The 19,995-nt window shown below is 34.5% G+C and overlaps 1 protein-coding gene across 3 annotated transcripts; it reads right to left on the minus strand.

Annotated features, from left to right (window-relative positions):
* Window positions 1-808: 808 nt before the first annotated feature.
* Window positions 809-10,901, minus strand: LOC117329329. Of its 3 annotated transcripts, none has more exons than XM_033887238.1 (5): window positions 10,635-10,901; window positions 5,336-5,977; window positions 3,628-3,826; window positions 2,799-2,950; window positions 809-2,439 (listed from the first exon to the last, which is right to left on the minus strand). In XM_033887238.1, exons 2-5 carry the CDS (start codon window positions 5,714-5,716, stop codon window positions 2,281-2,283), a joined length of 891 nt encoding a protein of 296 aa, XP_033743129.1. In that variant the 5' UTR covers window positions 5,717-5,977; window positions 10,635-10,901; the 3' UTR covers window positions 809-2,280. The 3 variants fall into 3 exon arrangements, with proteins under 3 accessions (XP_033743129.1, XP_033743130.1, XP_033743132.1); XM_033887239.1 differs by having other exon boundaries at window positions 2,799-2,920; window positions 10,635-10,900; XM_033887241.1 differs by lacking the exon at window positions 5,336-5,977 and having other exon boundaries at window positions 10,635-10,898.
* Window positions 10,902-19,995: the final 9,094 nt, after the last annotated feature.

Here is a 19,995-nt window from a genome sequence, read left to right on the forward strand (position 1 = left end):
TGCTGTGTATTTTGGTTTAAAATTCTCCAAGTGTCAACTAAACTATGTTCCTTTTTCAATACCTTAAGATTGTTTACTGGTTTTTGTACCCTATTTACTGATTTTCTATCAATATTTGTGTCTTGAATATCATTCCAGTCACCGCCTAAAATTATGAAGCCTTGGGAAAAGTCTAATAAATGGGTTTTTAGTTTTTGTAAAAAGGTATTTCTGTGTTGTCTGTCATTTGGTGCATACAAATTTACTAGAGTGTAGACATTATTATTTATTTTTGTATTGATCATTAGTATTCTCCCTTCTTTATCCGCCCATGTATTAATTATTTCATATTTCATAATCAATATTATTTTTAATGAGAGTAGAAACTCCTCTGCTCTGACTTGTGCCAAAACTGTATTGTATATAACTATTCCACTCTGTGTTTACATACTGTTTTTCTTTTTCTGTGAAATGTGTTTCTTGTAAGAATACTATGTTTGCTTTTTGTTTTTATCCATTGGTGTAGTCTATTTCGTTTTTGTTTTTCTCTAATTCCTTGTGTGTTAAGTGTTATGCAATGTATTTTATCTAGCATAATGCTATATTATTTATGTAGGTTATATCTGTGCGCTATAAATATCTTATAGTTTCTATAATAAAATTTCTTAAACAACATAATTGGAACATTATGACCTATAATTCTATAATATGTATACTTAGTTGATACACCTTCTATATATGCACATTTAAAGTGTAAGTATATATTACTAAGTTACTAGTGCCAAAATAATATCTTGCTAAATACACTTGAAATATCCCTACAGTAGTATAATTTATGTAGTACAGTTCATTTATTAATGCACTCATATTAATATTACACACTTCGTACATTACTGCATTAATAATATATATGCACACTTCAATAACTTGGTACATTATTTGATGCTTTAACATCATTTTATACTTCAACATCATTTGATACTTCAACATCATGCGATACTTCAACATCATGCGATACTTCAACATCATGCGATACTTCAACATCAAATGATGTTGAAGTATCGCATGATGTTGAAGTATCGCATTCATTCTTATTATTTTATGAATAAATCAATTTATTAAAGGGAGATCGCTGGTGGGTTTGGAGAGCCTCGGGAACATCAGAACATAATTGTTTAAAAAACAATTCTAGCAATTCTGGTCAAACGGCTTGTACGGGAGACTCCGGTCGGTACAGCACAACATGAATATACGGCGTTTAGGAGAACCTCGGGCATATCAGAATATAAATAGCATAAATGTTAAAATGTTACACTTGTACAGGTTATGATCATTTCATCAATTTACAAGGAATATAAAGAAAAAGTTTACGCTTGCGGTCAAATTCGAAAGTGATATTATAGTTGGAGGTATTGACATTTTATGAGTGAAACTGAGGCAACCAGAATAGTAATTTACAGGCTTGTGAAAATATCACTGGTATGCTATTTACATGAACCTTGAAATAACAATATCAGTAGTAAAGATACATCCGTATCATATGACGTACCTTTCAATGAGTGTTATCTTCACACCTTATCTTCCGTTATGGCGACACCTGACATGTTTGGTTAACCGTCGCTATGTTATTTACTATCAATAAGACGTGGGTGGCACATTATATCATTTTGAATAGAAACATATACATGGTTTTTTTCTGTTTATATACCTCAATACCCTAAAAAATCTAACTTTCAAATAACCCTGTAGAAGAAGTTACTTATGTTTGCCCATTGTCAGTTCTATTTGATTGTATTCTAACGAAATTATGTGTCTGATACCTTAACAACGATCTGTATATAGACAATTAATAATTAGTACTCAGCAGACGATATGCATTAATATTAGATCATCATATTGCACAAAATAAGCTAGCATGGATCTTTTACCATACACAGGCAAAATTTGACCTGAAAAATTATTGACCTGAATTTAGTTTGAAATTGACCTGAAAATTGTCTAAAAATCAGGTCAATTTCACATGAAAAAAATTCATGTCAACTTCTGGTCAATTTAATCTGAACAAATCTTTATGTGAATTATGGTAAAATTTTCATGTCAATCATGAAAGGTTGGCTAGGTTTTTACCTATTTAATCAAGTATATGTTTTGGAAAGGAACTTAAATTAGCTATTTTGCTCTTTACTGGTCAATTTTATCTTAACAAATTACATGAAATCGATCTTAATTGACATGAAGACATGCCTGTGTAACCATGCTAAGCTTCACCCATGTCCAACTGAAGTTAGGCAGGAACACACATCAGTTATTGGTACATTGACACTGTTGGAGAAAGAGGTCCAAATGGCCTGTAGTTAGACGTAGAGTGCAGTCAATCTCGAGTGTCTCAATAACTTGGTCGCCATGTCTCAATATCATATTCTTCAGGTGATCCTCCGGGATATTCCATTTATCAAATACCTTTTAAAGAATACATATACTTTAAAATTCGTATCACAAAACCATTTCTTCTTATTTTTCTGCTCTTCGTTACAGATGGGATATTGTATTAAACTGTCAAACGTTTATGTTTCTTTACAAAAACTAATACGTTTGAAGCCTTCTAAAGATGACGTTAATAAAGCGAATTGTACTATTGTAATAACGTTATTCAGTTTTTGATATATAAATATATAGTAGGTATGAATTAGTCTCAGAGCGTATAGTAACATAATATACACTTTAGTTAAGACATGCCTTGGCTATTAAAAACAAATTTTCAGTGTTATAATGATTTTATTGTTGCTTGGTGATATATTTTAATATCTATCATGTCTTACCTTTCTACCAAATTCTCTAGAATGGATAAACTCCGAGACAGGTGTGCCCTTTCTCACTGGGATATGGATGTTTGATCCACGACAGCATACTTCGACTGATATCGTCCCTCTCCTCCGTCTTCCTACCCGATCAATACCATCAAATAGATTCGCTAAATATTCATAAATAAAATAAGATGATAGGTATATGGCACATGGATGGCTTTGTTTAATAATATGAGTATTCGATTTTATAAGTGTTATGCATGTATGACTTACATTATAATAAACATATTACCCATTATATATTATATACATGTATATATATATATATATATATATATATATTACGCCCAATATTGTATTATATTGCCTGCATGTAAAATGTTCAGGTTCTTTATGCATATATCTATGTGTGAATTCTGAATTTCGTACTTTAAAACATGAAGAAAATTAGTATTTTAAATTGAAATTCATGACGCGATACCATTGTACTACTACTACAAGGCCGTATGTGTGGATAGACTAGAGATGTACTCTGGTATAATTCCAATTTTGGAGTACTACAAGTTTTATTTTGATCGAATTCCCTCGTAAGTATGTGCTGTCATCGAAATTGTCGATATAGTGGTATGTGCTGCTTTTAAACTAGGGTAGTATTTTTTTGTTGGTTTTTGTTTTGTTTTTGTTTTTTTTTTGTTTTTTTTTAATAAATAAGATATTTAATGTGGAAAAAGGACATTTCAGAACGAATTCATCTAAGGCACTCTATTCAGCATGATTTCAGTACGTTTGCTTTTAATTTCACACCAATTATTTCCTAGAGCCTTTCATAATCAGTTTGTCCTACCAGAACATGCTTCCTCGCCGTTCAAAGCTTCCGTAGCGTCCCTGTAACCCGTTCTCCTCCTATCATTTGCAGCATCCCTGTTATCCGCACCATTTAAGTTTACCGCACCATCCCTGTAATCCGTACTCCTCCTATCACTTACAGCCTCCCTGTTATCCGCACCATTTAAGTTTACCGCACCATCTCTGTTAGCATCTCTCTAAAACGATTACACAAAAAGACAGGTTTGATGATTATTTAGTTATACAATACATGGCACAGAATGAATAAAGAAAAGCATCACACAATTCCAAAAAAGAAATCATAAAAAAATAGAAATATGTTGATGTCTCCGCACCCCGCTTTATTTCGACTCCCACAAAAGCAATGTGTCCGGATTAAGCTATGTGCCAGTAATTGAAGCTTGTGAATAAATATCTACATAATTATTGGTCGTCCGTTTTGCTTAGTCAAAAAAAAAAAAAAACCTGCTTGGTATTGCCAAAGAAATGCATCCCCTACCAGCCCCCGCTAATAATAGTAACAGTGACCTTCCCCCAGTTTCACCGGTAGGAGACTAATAATGCAGAATTATACACTGTGAAAAAACATCATGGCCACCCCACCGAATACAGTTTTCACCTTTATAAACATATTTCGAAGTACAGAACATATATGTTTAAACTCGAAGGAAAGGCAAAAGCTTCTTACACTGAACATAAGCTCAATAGCTTACCCAATACCAACAGGCAGTGTGAAAAAGTTGGGAAAGTGGTCCTAGTTCATTGCAAAGTGTTTAGAGCCGTTTTACCACTCGACCCCCACAAAAGCCCTAGACACTTTTTTTTTTAATTTACTTTTTATTCAGTTTTCCAGCAATGATATGACTGGCTCATATTTACTGCTCACATATACCTAGACATTACCTATCCACACTCGATTAATTACTATATAGATATATATTCTCAGAGACACTATACATCAACTATATAGTTAACGTTATTAACTACTGTATGACCAAGTGTGTACAGAAGCGTTTCAATATTTTATTATCCACACACACATCCTCGCACATACACACCCCACACCCACACACCCACCTTCACTCACACTAGAAAAAAACCTTTAAAACCTTTAAAATATTGTTAAAACTGTTTAACTGTATAATAAAAGTCAAATTATTATCATTTTTGTTGATAAAAAAACATTCTTCAAAAAACCTTGTCATGGGGGCATAAAAATCCATGTTCTGTATTGTAACTAAATACTGTTACACGTGTCATCTGCAAAGTGTATGTGGTCCAATCATTGTCTCGTAAAGTATTGATAATATTAACAACTCTTGGAAAAGTTCCTTAGCAATTATAATACTTTCTCTCATATTACTACACGTAATACTCATATTACCCTATTACTAATAACCGTATAAGAAAACAAAACCAGAAAAATCAACATGAGATAAACTAGCCTCCTAAATCAACCATTTTATGAAACTAGATTGTACATTAATCGCACTATAATTTGAAACTCAGATAAGATATGGTTGATAACATTAATGAAAATCTGAAACTTTTATTGATAGTGCAAGCATTAATTAGGTCATCTGGTATCAGGGTAACTATTTGGTAACATAAATAGAAATAAACAATGGAATGGTACACATACATAGAGTATAGCTGTCTGTGATTAACTCTATTATCTAGTTTATTTTTAGTATTATATTTCTTACCGTTCCCTCTTCTGTGGTGTTCCCGACTCGAACACGAATGGCCGTCAAAGGATTGTTTGGATATTGTCCATCATGTCGTTGAATTTGATTATTAACATGGAGTCGCGAAGGAAGTTGCGCGATATGTACATGTACTAGTCTTATATAAGGCACAAAACCTCCATCAAGAAATTGTAGCAATTTTCTATATTGTTTGATATATTTACTACATGTATGTCCCAGGTAATCACGTAAATATTTGATACTATATGTATTTGATTGAGACATAGTCTTCCTTAGGCTTTTCTTTCTTCTGTTTATTTCCATCAATAACCAAATGCATGCAATTAACGTCAGCACATGATATGCAGTTATCATTATATATGTTTCTTTACGTTTCATATTGTTGTTTTTTATAGTACAGGTAGGCTATCCTGTTGAATTGGCCGTTTCCTTTGTTCAGATGCGTTACTACTGCAATCAATTTCCACCATGCTTTCCTGAAATTGTTTGGTCACTACATGATTTAGTGTATTTACAGCAACATATGTTTTGCTCCAAGAATTCGATATCCAGTAATCCTAGAATGTTCGAAGTACTGATTCATCGATCTGATCTGAGCCAGATGAAACAAACACTTTCTGTCTTAAACGTCTTTAATTCCTGAAGGAGAAAGAGAATGGTAGAATTAAAACAGCATTGCACAATGTATATTACCGTGAAAATAAACTCGACCGGTCTGTAAAGGTTCATACTTCCAAGACCGCCTATTTACACTAAATAGATCAGATAGATCAGATTTCATGAACATTTTATCTGAACGGGTTTCAGCCAACGTTGATTTCTACAGGTCTGCCGATGACCAACCATTTACAAACGTTTGCAATTTTGTCATTTTACTCCTGCAATTTATCTCAATATTGTACCTGTATTACAATAATGAACTTTCTTCGTTACAACAATTGCGAAACATGTGATAGGCTCAGATGAAAACGTGCGAGAAACGGGAGGAACCGGAGTACCCGGGGGAAACCCACATGGTTGACGTGTTGAAAAGAATAATGGTGATTGAACAATATGGAATCCAAATATTTACGGAACATCAGCAAGGCTTCAGAAAAGGACAATGCAATAACGCAATAAAAAGAAGTCTTAGACCCGTGGACAGGAAAGTTTGACAAGGAAAACAATATGGGCATTCTTTATCTAGGTTTCAAAAAAAGCATTTGATACGGTCCTTCAATAAAGACTACTGGTTAAACTAGATATTTACGGAATAAGAAGCGACATGAAACACTTTAATACAGGAAACTTCGAATGGACATGGTTGAAATATACCGCAGCAGTTATTGACAAGTGTACATATAGAATAAAAAAAGGTCACTCGAAAATAATGGAGAAGAAATCCACTGTAGAATAGGATATTCCCCAACGCATAGTTAATGCATGAAATACACTGTCTGGAAAGTGATCTCATCCTAGACAGGCCTATCTCGTGTTCAGTGAATGAGCACTCGGCCTGTTTCGTGTACTGTTTGTGAGCACTAGGCCTATCTCGTGTACAGTTTGTGAGTAATAGGCCTATCTCGTGTTCAGTTTGTGAGCACTAGTCCTATCTTTTGTACAGTTTGTGAACTAGGCCTATCTGGTGTACAGGTTTTGAGTACTAGGCCTATCTCGAGTACAGTTTGTGAGCACTACGCATACCTCTTGTACAGTTTGTGAGCACTAGGCCTATCTCGTGCACAGTTTGTGAGTACTCGGCTTGTCTCGTGTACAGTGGGTGAGCACTAGGCCTATCTCGTGTTCCGTTTGTGAGCACTAGGCCTATCTCGTGTACAGTTTGTGAGCACTAGGCCTATCTCGTGTTCCGTTTGTGAGCACTAGGCCTATCTCGTGTACAGTTTGTGAGTACTAGGCCTATTTCGAGTACAGCTTGTGAGCACTAGGCCTATATCGTGTTCAGTTTGTGAGTAATAGGCTTGTCTCATGTAAAGTTTGTGAGTACTAGGCATATCTCGTGTACAGTTTGTGAGTACTATGCCTATCTCGTGTACAGTGGATGAGCACTCGGCCTGTTTCGTGTACTGTTTGTGAGCACTAGGCCTATCTCGTGTACAGTTTGTGAGTAATAGGTCTATCTCGTGTTCAGTTTGTGAGTAATAGGCTTGTCTCGTGTATAGTTTGTGAGTACTAGGCCTATCTCGTGTACAGGTTGTGAGTACTAGGCCTATCTCGTGTACAGTTTGTGAGTACTAGGCCTATCTCGTGTACAGTGGATTAGCACTCGGCCTGTTTCGTGTACTGTTTGTGAGCACTAGGCCCATCTCGTGTACAGTTTGTGAGTAATATGCCTATCTCGTGTTCAGTGGATGAGCACTCGGCCTGTTTCGTGTACTGTTTGTGAGCACTAGGCCTATCTCGTGTACAGTTTGTGAGTAATAGGCCTATCTCGTGTTCAGTTTGTGAGCACTAGTCCTATCTTTTGTACAGTTTGTGAACTAGGCCTATCTGGTGTACAGGTTTTGAGTACTAGGCCTATCTCGAGTTCAGTTTGTGAGCACTACGCATACCTCTTGTACAGTTTGTGAGCACTAGGCCTATCTCGTGCACAGTTTGTGAGTACTCGGCTTGTCTCGTGTACAGTGGGTGAGCACTAGGCCTATCTCGTGTTCCGTTTGTGAGCACTAGGCCTATCTCGTGTACAGTTTGTGAGCACTAGGCCTATCTCGTGTTCCGTTTGTGAGCACTAGGCCTATCTCGTGTACAGTTTGTGAGTACTAGGCCTATCTCGTGTACAGTTTGTGAGCACTAGGCCTATATCGTGTTCAGTTTGTGAGTAATAGGCTTGTCTCGTGTAAAGTTTGTGAGTACTAGGCATATCTCGTGTACTGTTTGTGAGCACTAGGCCTATCTCGTGTACAGTTTGTGAGTAATAGGCCTATCTCGTGTTCAGTTTGTGAGTAATAGGCTTGTCTCGTGTATAGTTTGTGAGTACTAGGCCTATCTCGTGTACAGGTTGTGAGTACTAGGCCTATCCCGTGTACAGTTTGTGAGTACTAAGCCTATCTCTTGTTCAGTTTGTGAGCACTAGTCCTATCTTGTGTACAGTTTGTGAACTAGGCCTATCTGGTGTACAGGTTGTGAGAACTAGGCCTATCTCGTGTACTGTTTGTGAGCACTAGGCATATCTCTCGTGTTCAGTTTGTGAGTACTAGGCCTATCTCGTGTACTGTTTGTGAGTACTAGGCCTATCTCGAGTACAGTTTGTGAGCACTAGGCATACCTCTTGTACAGTTTGTGAGCACTAGGCCTATCTCGTGTACAGTTTGTGAGCACTAGGCCTATCTCGTGTACAGTTTGTGAGTACTAGGCCTATCTCGTGTACAGTTTGTGAGTAATAGGCCTATCTCGCGTACAGTTTGTGAGCACTAGACATATCTCATGTTCAGTTTGTGAGTAATAGGCTTGTCTCGTGTATAGTTTGTGAGTACTAGGCCTATCTCGTATATAGTTTGTGAGTACTAGGCCTATCTCGTGTACAGTTTGTGAGTACTATGCCTATCTCGTGTACAGTGGATGAGCACTCGGCCTTTCTCGTGTACAGGTTGTGAGTACTAGGCCTATCTCGTGTACAGTTTGTGAGTACTAGGCCTATCTCGTGTACAGTTTGTGAGCACTAGTCCTATCTTGTGTACAGTTTGTGAACTAGGCCTATCTGGTGTACAGGTTGGGAGTATTAGGCATATCTCTTGTTCAGTTTGTGAGTACTAGGCCTATCTCGTGTACTGTTTGTGAGCATTAGGCCTATCTCGTGTACTGTTTGTGAGCACTAGGCATATCTCGTGTACTGTTTGTGAGCATTAGGCCTATCTCGTGTACTGTTTGTGAGCACTAGGCCTATCTCGTGTATAGTTTGTGAGTACTAGGCTTGTCTCTTGTACAGTTTGTGAGCACTAGGCCTACCTCGTGTACAGTTTGTGAGTACTAGGCCTATCTCGTGTATAGTTTGTGAGTATTAGGCCTATCTCGTATATAGTGTACTTATCTAAATATTGGTTTCCATTGAGTGCCTGTCTGTTGCTGAATCTACTGAAACCTCGTCCGTTGTTAGCAAAAGGGACTCGTGCTTTATTGTATGTCTTCCTTTTAATTACGACATCAACATGCTTTTAACTGCAAACAATAAAATGCTTATCTGAATTACGTACATTCCTGTCCCTTTCTGAATGAAGCTTTCTTTGTCGAATGTTGATATCAATAAACAGCATGAACTTATTCATGATTTACAGATAAGATGCACCGTCCAACCGTCTTGGTGTGATGTAGTTCATTGCAATTGTTAGATTTTTAGCTCAATTGTTAATCCCTTGTACTCCCTTAACTTCTAATGCTATTCGGTATATTAAATTGCCTAACGTACAAAGTATATTACACTGCTGTTTCACCAATGTTTGTTTTCTAATCCTTATTACATAATATTGTACTAAGATACACGCGTGTATTTGCTACTTCGGGTTTAAGCTGAATTAGGAAAATATCAGACCATATACATGTAGACTCATGAATGCACATTGCATCGTGTACATGTGTATGTACTGTATATGCAAACTAAACATGTACACTCGACCATATCTATTTGAAAGAGGGGTTTATTTATATACACTGACACAAAAGGACTGATATAACAGTGTAATCTTACTGCGCATTTAATTTATATCTTGTGTCCTTACGTCTGCTAACGTATTACTGTTTTCAGTATACGCTGATAAATACCTCAGTAGTCAAACTCAGACATTGGCTGATGGTACTCATTTTTCTATTAATGCAAGTACATACTCGAAGGAGCAAATAAGTCACTGCAAGGTCAGGTAGAAACCAAATCCGACACATTGGTGTATCTGGCATTTCATTAAGACTAATGGATTTATAAAGATGACAAATCTACTGGAACCCTTTCTAAAGGTAATGTACTGTCATGTTGTGTCCTATACATCTTTCTGTGAAGCATATCTGAATATATACTCTACCTCGGTTTGAGCCATACTGCCGTGCTCCCTTTCGTGGTAACACTACAATATCAACTTTTATACAGGGTTTTGATATAAACATAACACTCATTTTTCCAGTATATGAAGGACAAGTTCAATCAAGTACCTACACATAATGATCTTAGAGCGAAATTCTAACCAAACCAATTTTTGGGATTTCTACACACCATACTCTTCTCTGCCAAGATGGCCACCCTGGTAAGAAATAGGTCAAACATGAAATCACAACAAACTACTACAGTATATATATGATTGTTAGAGTAACTTACCTTAGCAAAGACTAACTGATACAACATACAGTACTACAGTTATCCAGGATAAAGTCAAGAATGATGTATCTGCGATTGTGAATTATCCCTATATGGGATAAAATTCATTACTTGAAAAAGAATTTCCTTGTATTATTACACTTCCGCATTGGTCTTGCAACTTAGAAAAATCTCACTTATTCATGTCCAAAACGATGTTTGTACACAATATCTCAACTATGCGTTATTAGATAATCACTATTCCGTATGAAGTGATTGAGTGATTTCTTTTAACGTTTCTCATATAGGAATAAAAAATCCACAAATAGTTTTGTCATTTTCTTGGAAATCGTTTATCAGTTCTATTTATATTTTATCATATACAATGTATGTCACGAGAATATAAGTCATATCTGTATATATCTATGCGGGTTATAATTCTAAGTACTATTCAATAAAGAATCCAACACGCTAGTTACATTCATGAATACCTTTTATTACACAAAACATAACCAAACAGAACGGAGACAGCAACCTGGAATAAAAAGAACAATACCTGACCGACACTATACAGACATATGTAAACGCTTTCAAGTATATTAAAATAACCTATTTAATACTGTAAGGCATTAAATATTTAAACAGGTATCTATTAGATTAAATACTTTTTTTATATAATTTATGTTTAAATACTCTTACCTTTTTAACACTGTGGCTGTAAGGCGCACAGGTTTTTACGGGACGTCTCTATATAGCGTGGTATGGTTTGGCCTTACCTGGACAGGATCCGGCAAGGCCTTGCACGTGCATGGGTATGCGCAGGGTCATGCAGGGTCAAAGTGACACTCTCAATCAATCAGTTCACTCATCTCTCACACCTCACAACGACAACTCTATACACAGGTACAATGTATATCAACTGACACAGGAACTTGTACAAACTATACACAATACACAGCGCAAGTATTTTGAACACACAATCCTATTTAAAATACCTAAAAGATTATGTCCAACTTTAACATATAAAGTTTGAACACCGCGACATATATATATATGTATATCTGCTCTAAATAAAAGGTTATGCTACATACGAAGTTAGTTCCTTTTTTGAGTAAAATGTAGTTTAAAAAATATCATTTGACATAAGGTAGTAGATAGGGGATATTCAGTGGTTTTCCGTTTATTATCAAATACATTGCATGAGTATGGCATATTTTTAGGCGCTCGTGGAAATATTAAGAGAAAAAAAAAAAAAAAAAACTTCAATTCGAAGCGAAAACTTTATTTTCATTGCTAATCAATGCAGTGACAATACAAATTTTATCAGTTCACTAATTTTCTATATTTCATCATACCCATTTGAAGTAATGTACATGTAAATACGATTAACGGCAGCCGCTAGTTGACATGCATTAAGAGATTCCCTACAAGCAATGGAAACTCGCCCTCAAGCCAAAACACCCATACCAATAATTGATGTTCACCTAGTATCTCCACAGGACCTGATCACAAAATGTACAACAATGCCCTTTTCAAGGAATTGTGATATATATGTAGTGTTTTATAGTGTGACATACACCAATAAAGAGAGCAGGAAATCAATCTTAAAACTCAATATCCAGTGATAAACACACTAACACTAACTTATTGCCAATGATTCAGCTCAACCACCAGATACTATTAGATAGGATACTGGAATAGGATACTGGAATAGGATGCTGGAATAGGATACTGGAATAGGATGCTGGAATGCTGGAATAGGACACTGGAGTGATGGAATAGAATGCTGGAATAGGATGCTGGAATAGGATGCTGGAATGCTGGAATAGAATGCTGGAATGCTGGGATGCTGGAATAGGACACTGGAATGATGGAAGAGGATGCTGGAATAGGATGCTGGAATAGGATAATGGAATACTAGAATAGGATATTGGAATAGGATACTGGAATAGGAAACTGGAATGCTGGAATATAATACTGGAATATGATGCTGGGATAGGATATTGGAATAGGATGCTGGAATGCTGGAATATAATGCTGGAATAGGATACTGGAATATGATGCTGGAATGCTGGAATAGGACACTGGAATGCGGGAATAGGACACTGGAATGCGGGAATAGGACACTGCTTGATAGTACTTGGAAGAACTTTTCTGACCTCACACATCGGGCAGCTAATACATTCTAGTAATCTTAATCTACATCGGCATAAAATATTAAGGAAATAGACAAGAAACAAGGAGCGACAGATGTCTCACATAGTTGACATTGAAGATGTTATATTATTGTTATATAAATGTATGAAAAGGGTTTGATATACTTATATGCGTAACGTATTGCGTTTTGACATCATATCACAACTTTTTCTACAAAGCTTTTAGAAATGAACAAGGCGGCATGAACTAGCTTGACTGAAAACTAAAAGACATACAATTTTTTTTACATGAAAAGCAAATGTATATATATATATTATTTAACATTCGTATTCTAAAAATATCTTCACATTATATTTACTATTAACTTATTCTTATACTTTTAAGAACACAAACGGGCCAGGCACAATTGCCTTCTTCAAAAATGGTACAATTTACATGACGAAAATAGCACGACAACAAAAGCAATAACATGAATACAATAGCAAGATGGGATAAAGGATCGGAATTAGGAACAACGTTGTTTTGATTAATTGTGTCATTATATTTGTTTCGTTTGCCTGATCTGGAAGGAAGAAAACAGAATGCGTCCCAGTAATATTTCTTGCTGCTTCAAGCGTGATTAATATTGTGTTGTTATAGCTTATTTCTCAATTGTTGCAAAACAAATAAATATACATTTTTGAATGCTTAACTATGAAAGTGAGTGCGTGGTTACCAAAGAGAGACATTAGGAAGAAAAGTATTATTTAAAAAGAAGATGAAATCCAGTCATGTCTATTACTAATCATGCCAAATGGGGCAGCAAGTACAATTCTTAAACTCTACCTACCACAAGGACCTGAGCATTTGTTACAGTCTAGGTGTATTTGGGCTTACCCAAAGGGACCTGAGAATATATTACAGTCTATGTGTATTTGGGCTTACCCACATGGACCTAAGCATTTGTTACAGTCTAGGTGTATTTGGGCTTACCCACATGGACCTAAGCATTTGTTACAGTCTATGTGTATTTGGGTTTACCCACAGGGACCTGAGAATATGTTACAGTCGAGGTCTAATGGGGACCTAGCATTCGTTTCAGTCTACATATATTTGGGCTTACCTACAGGGAACTAAAATTTTGTTATAGTCTATGTGTATATGGGGGTACTCACAGGGACCTGAGAATTTTTTACAATTTAGGTATATTTAAGGATTAAACTGTCTTTTGTTGGTGTCTATGGTCGATATAGATACCAGAGCTTTGCAAACAAACGTCATATTGTGCGCTAGCACTAGGATATATCGGAGAATCTTGTGAGGTTGCATGGCTGTAGCAATCCCATGACCAGATAAATTCTCTGGATGGTTTCTGACAGGCCTTTGATTTACATGGATAACTACCTGCTCTTTCGTTTTATCCTTTTGTTTGATTTTCCGCCTCTTGATCTTCTCTTTGCTTTCCTTAAGCTCAATAACTCTCTGGATTGCCCAGTCGGCGTATCCACATCTTCTGACAGCGCTATAGATGTACGTATACTCTTGCTTCTTGTCTTGATCTTCTGTGACAATCGTTTCACATCTGTTGAGCCCAATTAAGGATTTTCAGAAAAATATATAATGAACTTGTCATATAATGTGAAAAAAATGTTAAAACATTTTTTTCACCTTTTTCCACAGTCCTCCCTCTGGAATCTAGAACAGCAATCATATATTTGTTTTTTTATTTATCAATTATGTTTTTATATAGATACATCAACAATGCTTTTTTTCATTAGGATCTAGATAGACTGATCTCAGTATTTCATGAATATGTCATTTTTTTGTTTTTAGGAGCTTTAGCAGTAAGTATTCAAAATGTAGACAACTTTTTTCATGAAATATACAAAATAAATGCTTAAAAATAATGCATGTCCTTTTAAAAAAAAATGTTTTAACAATTTTTTCATATTATATGACAAGTTCATTATATTTTTTTTTGAAAATGAACAATACTAACAAGTTCATCATATATACTTTTCTGAAAATGAACTAAAAAGGACAATAGAGAGTTCAAAAATTTACTCACATCCTCATCATCATTATCATCATCACCATCTTCTCCAAAAGTGTTAGATGTTCCAGCAATTTGTGAAGTGTTTGAAGTTACCCTAATTGGTGATAATATTGGCATGTTAGGTAATACTGGTGATAAGACTGGCATTCTAGGTGAGTCCATCATTGAAGGGTTTGCTGGTCTGGCAGGTGATAATATTGTATGATAGGTGATATTGGTGATAATATTGGCATTATAGACCTGTGATATTGGTGATAATATTGGCATTATAGGTGACACTGGTGATCAGATCATTCTAGGGGAGTTCATCAATGCTTGGTTTGATGGTCTGGATGGTGATGAAGTTGGCATGGTGGGTGATGCTGGTGATAAGACTGGCATTCTAGGAGAGTATTGTGATAATTCATCAGTTTCATGTTCAGATGTCATCTACAAAAAGAAGAAAAAGTCAATAATGATATTTAGGCATGTGAGTATGACAGAGGAGGTAAAGTTAATCCAAATCCCAGAAAACCTGTAAATAGAATGTATGTATTGGGGATAAATTGGTACCTATGGTATAGTAAGAAAGGATATACAGGTGTTTTAGGTTTATATATAGACAAACTAATGGTGAAGAGGTAAATGATGAAATTAAAAAAAAAATCTGTTTATACTTTTTGTTTTTGCATATTTTTGCAGAATTCTTAACCAGTTTTCGCAGAATTTTTAATAAAATTTTGCATTTTTCTTGTTTATTTTTTTCAACACAAAATGTGCAAGTTTCACAATATATTCTTACTATTTTTTTGTTCATTTTTTGCACATTTTAGTCATTTTTACACATAAAAAGCTAAAAAGTGTCAAACTAACATGTTAAAAGAGCATGTTAGCATGCTAAAACACCAAATCAGCATGTTAAATTAGCATGTTAGCATGCTAAAACAGCATGTTAGCATGCCTAAAACAACAAATCAGCATGCTAAAACAGCATGTTAGCATGCTAAAACACCAAATCAGCACGTTAAAACAGCATGTTAGCATGCTAAAACACCAAATCAGCATATTAAAACAACATGTTAGCATGCTAAAACACCAAATTAGCATGTTAGCATGTTAAAACACCAAATCAACACGTTAAAACAGCATGTTAGCATGCTAAAACACCAAATCAGCATGTTAAAATAGAATGTTAGCATGTTAAAATAGCATATTAGCATGCTAAAACAACAAATCAGCATGTTAAAATAACATGTTAGCATGCTAAAACACCAAATCAGCATGTTAAATTAGCATGTAAGCATGTTAAAACACTAAATCAGCATGTTAAAATAGCATGTTAGCATGTTAAATTAGCATGTTAGCATGTTAAATTAGCATGTTAGCATGTTAAAATAGCATGCTAGCATGTTGAAATAGCATGTTAGCATCCTAAAACACCAAAACAGCATGTTAGCATGTTAAATTAGCATGAAAAATCATGACAAATTCATGACAAAACATGACAAAACATGACAAAATGACGAAAACATGACAAAAACATGACAAGGTGACAAAATCATGACAAAAATGACAAAATCATGACAAAACCATGACAAAACATGACAAAATCATGACAAAACATGACAAAATCATGACAAAAATGACAAAATCATGACAAAAATGAAAAAAATGACAAAATCATGACAAAAATGACAAATCCATGGCAAAATCATGACAAAACATGACAAAATCATGACAAAAATGACAAAATCATGACAAAACATGACAAAATCATTACAAAAATGACAAAATCATGACATATCATGACAAAAATTACAAAATCGTGACAAATAATGACAAAACATGACAAATTCATGACAAATTCATGACAAAAAAATAAGAAATAATGACAAAACATGACAAAAATGACAAATTCATGACAAAACATGACAAAATGACAAATTCATGACAAAACATGACAAATAATGACAAAAATGACAAATTCATGACAAAACATGACAAATAATGGCAATATATGACAAATAATAACAAATAATGACAAAACATGACAAAAATGACAAATTCATGACAAATCATGACAAAAATGACAAAATCATGACAAAACATGACAAAACATGACAAAATCATGACAAAAATGGCAAAATCATGACAAAACATGACAAAAATTACAAAATCTTGACAAAACATGACAAAATCATGACATAAATGACAAAATCATGACAAATCATGACAAAACATGACAAAATCATGACAAAAATGACAAAATCATGACAAAAATGACAAATCCATGGCAAAATCATGACAAAACATGACAAAATCATGACAAAAATGACAAAATCATGACAAAACATGACAAAATCATTACAAAAATGACAAAATCATGACATATCATGACAAAAATTACAAAATCGTGACAAATAATGACAAAACATGACAAATTCATGACAAATTCATGACAAAAAAATAAGAAATAATGACAAAACATGACAAAAATGACAAATTCATGACAAAACATGACAAAATGACAAATTCATGACAAAACATGACAAATAATGACAAAAATGACAAATTCATGACAAATAATGGCAATATATGACAAATAATAACAAATAATGACAAAACATGACAAAAATGACAAATTCATGAGAAATCATGACAAAAATGACAAAATCATGACAAAACATGACAAAATCATGACAAAAATGGCAAAATCATGACAAAACATGACAAAATCATGACAAATTCATGACAAAAAAATAAGAATGACAAAACATGACAAAAATGACAAATTCATGACAAAACATGACAAATTCATGACAAAACATGACAAATAATGACAAAAATGACAAATTCATGACAAAACATGACAAATAATGGCAATATATGACAAATAATAACAAATAATGACAAAACATGACAAAAATGACAAATTCATGACAAATCATTACAAAAATGACAAATTCATGACAAAACATGACAAAAATGACCAAAAAAACAACAAAAATGACAAAATCATGAATTTAAAACAGCATGTTAACATGTTAAAAACACCATATAAACATGTCAAAACAGCAAATCAGCATGTTAAAACAACATGTTAGCATGTTAAAACAGCATGTTAGATTAGCATGTTAAAAAGACACAGTTTTAGAATGTTTATTTTGAACTGGCATGATTCCATTTTACAATAAAAACTATTTAAATCTACTGCAATCTCCAAAAAATGACCTCCGTACAACTTCAGACAGTAATGGCTGTGGCGTCACACTCTCTAGAAAGTTCCGAGAATAGAAAGTGAAAGCATTTTACCATGGTAGTATTTTTAGTTCTAGCAACAAAACAAAACCTTTATTTTACTACTGTTATGAAGACATCAATTCATAATGATTATTTTGAACTGAGATGATTCCATTTTACAATACAAACCATCTAAATCTACTGTAATCTGAAAAAATGACCTCTGCTCCGTAACACTGAGTCAATGATAACTTGAGCATCAACAAATCAATCTCCGTAAATCATGATAAAAACAGCTTCATTCTATAATATACTCATACATTTACAATAAATATTCTATGATAAGATCAAAAAGATTAAAAAAACAACTTACCTGCTATATTTTATAATGTTAAAACACATAAACATCCTGAGGTGATGTAAACACATGGAGGCTGCCATGTTGAATTCTTCACAGCCTCATTCTGGAAAGTTTGGTGGTTTACACATATTTAAAAATGGGGTGTAACAAATCTAGCATGGCTGATACACAGACAGAAACTTTTTGCCTGTCATCAGGATCATTTGTCATGAGATCTTGTTTTAATCACCAAGGCCTCTGATGAATCTGGTTTCAATGTTTTTTGGTATACACCATGAATCATCAACAATATGGCAAGCCGTTTTAACATTTAATCCCATTTCCTCTTAATGGGATGTTTTTTCACTTAAGTGAAAAAGAATTTCACTTAAGTGAAAAAAACATAATGCAAATAATTTATTCACCTTAAGGTGAAAAGAATTTCACTTAAGTGAAATTCTTTTTCACTTAAGTGAAATAAAACATAATGCAAATAAATGTTAATATCCCTTAAGACAAAAAGAATTTCACTTAAGTGAAAAAAAATTATGTGCAGACATAATGCAAAATACTTGTCCCTTAAGTGAAATTCTTTTCATCTTAAGGTAAATAAAACTGACCATATGTCCATAAAGTCACTCTGTCCTCCTATCCACCCCATGGTATAATGGAATGAACCCCTTGGACCTGTCAACTAAGAAACAGCGTGAGTAAACTTTAACTTTGATACGTTCTTATCACTTATCATAAGGGAAATAAATAAAACATATATTTAATGGAATTAAAACATAAGTGAAAGTAAATAATATGGGAAATAGTATTGATTATAGAGAAAAGGTCTCGAATTGGTCAGAAATTAAACACCCAATCCTTGGTCAATAGATGGACTAGTCCATATCTGATTCATGAGAGTGGATGTCCGATTTACTCAACGGCAGCATTTGCATTATGTTTTATTTCACTTAAGTGAAAAAGATTTTCCCTTAAGATGAATAAAATTTATTTCACTTAAGTGAAATTCTTTTTCACTTAAGTGAAATAAAACATAATGCAAAAAAAAGTCTTTTAACCTTAAGGTAAAAAGTATTCCGCTTAAGTGAAATAAATTTGAAGCATATTTTACCTTAAGAGGAAATGGGATTAAATGTTAAAACGGCTTGCCATACAACAGATATTGAAAGAAGAAGATGTTCAAAAGAACCTGAAAAAGATAAAATCTCAAGAATATACAGTTAAAGAAAGGTATGTCACTTCTGTATTTGAAAACCAAGATACAGGGGAGAGAATTGATGACTCCTATGGTTTTTTTTTCTCTCTTCCAGAATGCCTCATTCAAGATGGCTGCCAACATTGGCAGCCATCTTGAATGGGGCATTCTGGGAGAGGGGAAAAAAACCATAGAGCCATTACATCTCTCTACGATGTTAATAGAGATCGCAGCTCGAACGGGCGTAGCGAACTTAATGGTAGAGATGTCTCGGAAACCCCCCCCCCCCCCCCCCCCCCCAAGTTCAAAAACTTTCTCAGTAACCGGAAACAGGAAGTCACGACAAGATCCAGTGTTGCGCAAGACTGTATTCAAAGTCACATTCTCGGGAGATAACAAAATATCAACATTTTAAAAATATGCA

Source organism: Pecten maximus, chromosome 6, assembly GCF_902652985.1.
Source record: "Pecten maximus chromosome 6, xPecMax1.1, whole genome shotgun sequence".
In the NCBI taxonomy this organism is placed as follows: domain Eukaryota; kingdom Metazoa; phylum Mollusca; class Bivalvia; order Pectinida; family Pectinidae; genus Pecten; species Pecten maximus.

Coding starts and splice junctions, on each gene's coding strand:
- LOC117329329 (XM_033887238.1), bottom strand. CDS start 5,716: ATGAAACGTAAAGAAACATATATAATGATAACTGCATATCATGTGCTG. Junction 2,951..3,627: donor CGGCGAGGAAGCATGTTCTG/GTAGGACAAACT, acceptor ATGAATATTTAG/CGAATCTATTTGATGGTATT. Junction 2,440..2,798: donor CTAGAGAATTTGGTAGAAAG/GTAAGACATGAT, acceptor ATTCTTTAAAAG/GTATTTGATAAATGGAATAT.